Source organism: Sinocyclocheilus rhinocerous, unplaced genomic scaffold (genome assembly GCF_001515625.1).
Source record: "Sinocyclocheilus rhinocerous isolate Xijiao unplaced genomic scaffold, SAMN03320098_v1.1 scaffold430, whole genome shotgun sequence".
In the NCBI taxonomy this organism is placed as follows: domain Eukaryota; kingdom Metazoa; phylum Chordata; class Actinopteri; order Cypriniformes; family Cyprinidae; genus Sinocyclocheilus; species Sinocyclocheilus rhinocerous.
This window is the reverse complement of record NW_015668442.1, coordinates 75253-80353: the sequence shown is the minus strand read 5'-3', so window position 1 is coordinate 80353 and position 5101 is coordinate 75253. Positions and strand designations below refer to the sequence as shown.

The window sequence follows — 5101 nt, the reverse complement described above, 5'->3', positions numbered from 1 at the left end:
CACAGACGAAACTTCGCTTTTTAGTGTGACATAATATACCTCTGTAAATAAATACAATATAAATTCACGTCTCGCGCACTTTAATGCCCTTTGAATGTAACGTGTACGTTCCCTTGGAACTGGAATCATGGCGAAATTTCATGTGAAGTCCACTTCGCAGGGCACTTACGGTGTCACTATCTGGTGTCACTTGACTGGTGTCACTATCTCGCGAACGCGCCGGCGGATCTCCACCAAATTCGGGGGATCCCTTCAGCTCGAGGAGCCCTCTCGAACGGTCTCATTCGAAAGCGGGCCTCTAGACATACACTCGATTCGCGTTCGAGAGGGTTCCTCGAGCTGAAAGGATACCCCGAATTTGGTGCGGATTCGCCACGCCGTTACGGAGATATGGCAGTTCAAAGTTTCAATGGTTTTCCATAGACATAAGCTTTAAAGTGTTTCATCCAGGTCGCCAGTAGCAAACAATAGAGCCTTTCCAGCCTGCTGGACAAACTAAGTAATTACACCATTTCAAACATTTTATCTGCGTTATATGTTCTGTAAAAAAAAAAAAATCATATCTGCGGCATATTCGCGGATACCGATATATCAGCGACAGGCTCATATCGGCCGATAATATCGGCAAAACGATATATCGGTCGGGCTCTAATTCAGACCATTTGTGCTATAGACATTAATGATTGTAAAAGTAGCTGTTGTTACCTGTCACTCTCAGATTGGGCCTCTTCCTTAAAGAATTCTGGGAAATCGTGAATTCAAAGCGGTCTCATACTTCTTTCTGTTTAGATGATGATGATGACACTGATGTCCATGATGATGAAGTCGGGGTTGAAGATGGCACAGGTAAGTCACTCAGAGACTTAAATGAGACAGATGTTGTGATACTTCATAAATAAACCTGTGACTTTTCATTTAAAGAACTATGATAGCAATCGTCCCATCCTTTTTTACAGACGCCGCTTCTAAAACACACGATGAACCAGATCATCTTGAAGACACAACACAAGGTAATGATTCTGCTTAAAACACTTACTTCTCAGAGAACGGGAGGTCAAGAGAGATCTCTACACATGCTAATATCTGTTCCCGCCTTTCTTCAGGATCAGATGATGCCAGCAAAACCCCTATGCCAAGCTCCTAGCGACCAGGACTCTACAAAAACACTGTAACAGGTATCATGTGATCACATATGGAAAGCTTTATAAACGTCTTCTGAAAACTCACAAGTGATTACAACTATTTTAATGAGGTAATTTGTTAATGCTTGTCAGTACGGAGTTTGGTTTCAGAAAAGCTATTCACTATTTAGATAAGCTAACTACACAAGATAGTCTACTCTAATAAGCTCAAGAAATCTAAAAAGTCTACATAAAGATAACATTTCAAATCAGCAATATATTTTGGCAACAATAGCATCATAAAGTGTTACAATATGCTTATACTTACAAGCCGGTCTATGCAAATCAGTGAAATTACTCATAGGCTGTTTTTTTTTTAAATTCAATTGAAAGGCGAGACTTCTATTCTTACAGTCGCCATAAAAGCATCTGTTTCTTCCGTGCTATATCTGATTTCTTCATCAGCCTCTTCAATGATACTATTAAAAATAATCATACTTATGATACATTTTTTTTTCCATTTTTTATAGTGCAGTCTCCTGAACAATGAACAAGCAATTATAACATCAGTTATATCAAATCAAATTCTAAAACGAAAAATAAAATAATAATTTACATACGAGTCATTTATACATCATAAAAATAAAGCATATTTTTACTAGATGATGTTTACTTACTAAGCATCTATTCTTCTAGTTATTTACTTTTGTTTACCTTTTTTTGTTTTGCCATTATCCTCTCTTTTTTTTCAACATTAACAGAACAATATAGGCTTAAGAAGAACTTAAGAAGAACTGTAAGTCCTCACAGACTGAGACATTCTTATTAATAATACACACTATAACAGAGAAACCAAACACCAACCAATAAAAAAAATAATAAAAAAATAAATAAAATAAAAATAAGATAAAATTAAATTAAATTAAATTAAATTAAATACATTCATACATGCATAAACATTGTAGGGGGTTAAACAAAATCATACTGAATAAACAAATCAAATAATTTCCTGGCCTTATAATTTCTCATCATTTTTAAGACCTCAGTAAATATGGCTAGCTAGCTCCTTTTTAAATAGATTAAGCTGGGGTGCTGTTTTCAAAACATTTGTATATAAAATATTTTAATATAAGTAGTAAACATTTTACTACGAAGTCTACACTCTCGCACATTCAAAGAGAACAGCTTACTTCTGCGTTCCAAAATAAGGTGGTAATGTATCCAACACAGATATTTGAAATCACCTGTATCGCCCTCTGGAGTCTTGTGGTGTAACTGCTCCAATAAAAACAACATGCATTACTTCACTGATGTACTAGCCCAGGGGTCACCACACTCGGTCCTGGAGGGCCGCTGTCCTGCAGAGTTTAGCTCCAACTTGCCTCAACACGCCTGCCTTGAAGTTTCAAGTATACCAAGCAAGACTTTGATTAGCTGGTTCATGTGTGTTTGATTAGGGTCGGAGCTAAACTCTGCAGGACACCGGCCCTCCAGGAACAAGTTTTGTGACCCCTGTACTAGCCTATACAAAGACATAATAAAAAGAAGACATAATAAAACTGATATATTCACTATATAATTTTTTTGTGTCTCACTGCAGATTTTTCCTGGAGAGACGTAAAAAGAATCACCTGAGAAAGTCAAGATAACCAGAGTTTTACATCCCATTAAAACACATTGACACGTCCCTCTCGTTCTTTCTTTCTCTCTCTCTCTCATATGGTGAAGGTTCCTTTCTAAGGGTTCTGGGATGCAGATTAAATTATTCGGCTGTTTGCTGTACATTCCATTTTTTAACTTTGTCCTAATTCTAAAACTTTTGTATCTTTTGATATATTAATTTGACCAATTTTAGATGGAAATGCATGGTGAACAGAGAGGGTCTGGAATTGCGTACCTCATGCATTTGTCTCATTGCGTAGGGTCTAAATATATTTCGTTTCGAGTGACACATTAAACTTAGAGAGTAGAACTAACAGAAGGAATTTTGAGAAAGCTAAACGATTCGGGTCTGGTGAAAATGTTGATCTGTCAAACCTGTGATGGTTCCATTGCTTTGTCCACATGGTGTCCCCATCCTTGACACCGACTGAAAGACTGCAGCTGCTGCAACGAGAACCTTCTCTCCTGCTCTCAGATAAACGCCGGCCTGAAATATCACAGAATGAGATGTTTTGTACAGACAATTTCTGATAGAATCTCTGATGTCTATGTCTCTGCGGAGGAATACTAATAAACTAGCAATGTAAGAGCACAGATTGCTCTGAAAACTGTTAAAAAAATAATTTTGTATAGATTTACAAGAAGTCATTTTAATATGTACACAGGGAGCAAATCTAATAAAGACTGGGTTGTCAGAAAATCAAATGACCATGGAGTATTTATTTATTTATTTTTATTTTTCATATAGTAAACCACACGCACATCTTTTTCTGGCTTTTTAAATTGAACTGCAATAATTACAATAAAAAATAACTATAATAATAAATAATTTAATAAGATCTTGTCACAAGATAAAAACAAAATATCTAAGAAAATATGAAATAAAATTCAGTCCCTAAAACAAATATAATATACTAATATCCAAATATAGATACTATACAATAAATATCCAAATATTGTATTATTTATCTTTATAATATATTTTATTTCTATCTAATTTGTTTTCAAAGTATTGAAAATGTTTTTGTGTCAGTTTATAGTCTAGCACAAAACAATTATTTACCTGAAGAGCAAAGAGGAGCTTTTTTGGTTTATTTCAACTAAAAATACTCAATTATTAAAAATGCTAATCATTAGAGACAAATAATGACTTATTAATTAATTCAAGGATGTGTTTTACCTGGATACATTTTTTTGAAATACCTTTAATATTTAAGGTTTTAGGTCAGTAAGCTTTTTCTAGTTTATATAGCTACATAAATGAAAAGTGTATATTATTTAAATAAAGGTGTAATCCTAATATAAAAAATATATATATTGAAGTCTATATGTGTGTCTGTATATAAGGCAGGAAATGTGAAATATATACATATATATATAAAAATTATAATTTATTTCATTTATTGATTTTGGGTTTGGTTAATAAGCATATATTTTATAAACCAAATCCAAAATAAATAAACACACGTAAGTATAATATATCATATAAAACAGGTGTGTGGTTGTGTGTCTGAACAGAAAATATCTTTATATATCAGACATTTCAGCAAAGCTAGAGTTTGCGAGGCTGCACACGGAGTTCAACGTTATCAGATGGTGTGAATGGCCTTATGAATGAATGAATCATATTTCAGCGGTTTTAGTCAAGAGAAAGTAAGTCTCATCTAAGCTCTGATGTCTTAATTTAAAAAAAAAAAAGATTTAACCGCAGACTGGATTCCTTGAGAAAGAGTTAAGTTTCCACGTGTGTCTCCACCGGGTCTTTGGAGCACGACACAATCTCGCATTACATCTCGGTGGTCTAAACCTGGCCCTGGGGTGAACAAACGAGAGGATGAGGAGGAAGAGGAAGGTGTACCGCGAACAAAAGCCACCAAACAGATCCGGACAAAGCGCTCGCGGCCCGCCTGTCTGAGCGTGACTTACGGTCTCTGTGTGCAAATGTTCCCGTCACCCCAAACTTACAGGAGGCCATAGAAACCAAAGGCAGGGTTTCAAAATGGAGACGGCCAGTGAAGCTTGACCCTCACAGTGCATTAGCTTCCCCCGCGGCCCACTTTCCCAACAGGCCGGAAGGGCGCGAGAAGCCTTTAGAAATATTATACTTTAATTTAAGGCGTAAGAGGGTTTAAAAAATGGATATCTGTGAGAAAAGACCTACCTTTTACTGACAAACAGCATCACACTCAGTCGAAGGGTTTTGCACGTAATATAAGACGCAAGCGCATTACTGTTTGCCTAATATCCTAAACTAACAGCGAGATAAAAACCCATTCAAGCTCTAAAAAGACACGTTCATAAGAGTGTCTGTTATCTGG

General features: G+C 35.8%; 1 protein-coding gene across 3 annotated transcripts in view; it reads left to right on the top strand.

The window, feature by feature from the left end:
• The window catches only part of LOC107734048 (protein starmaker-like), a 14345-nt gene extending 10861 nt beyond the window's left edge, over positions 1–3484 (top strand). For all 3 annotated transcript variants that reach the window (XM_016545918.1, XM_016545917.1, XM_016545916.1), the window contains 4 exons: positions 790–846; positions 957–1010; positions 1104–1175; positions 2722–3484. In XM_016545918.1, the coding sequence (XP_016401404.1) occupies positions 790–846; positions 957–1010; positions 1104–1144 (152 nt within the window). In that variant the 3' untranslated portion in view covers positions 1145–1175; positions 2722–3484. The remainder of the gene's footprint in view (positions 1–789; positions 847–956; positions 1011–1103; positions 1176–2721) is intronic.
• The last annotated feature ends 1617 nt before the right edge of the window (positions 3485–5101 follow it).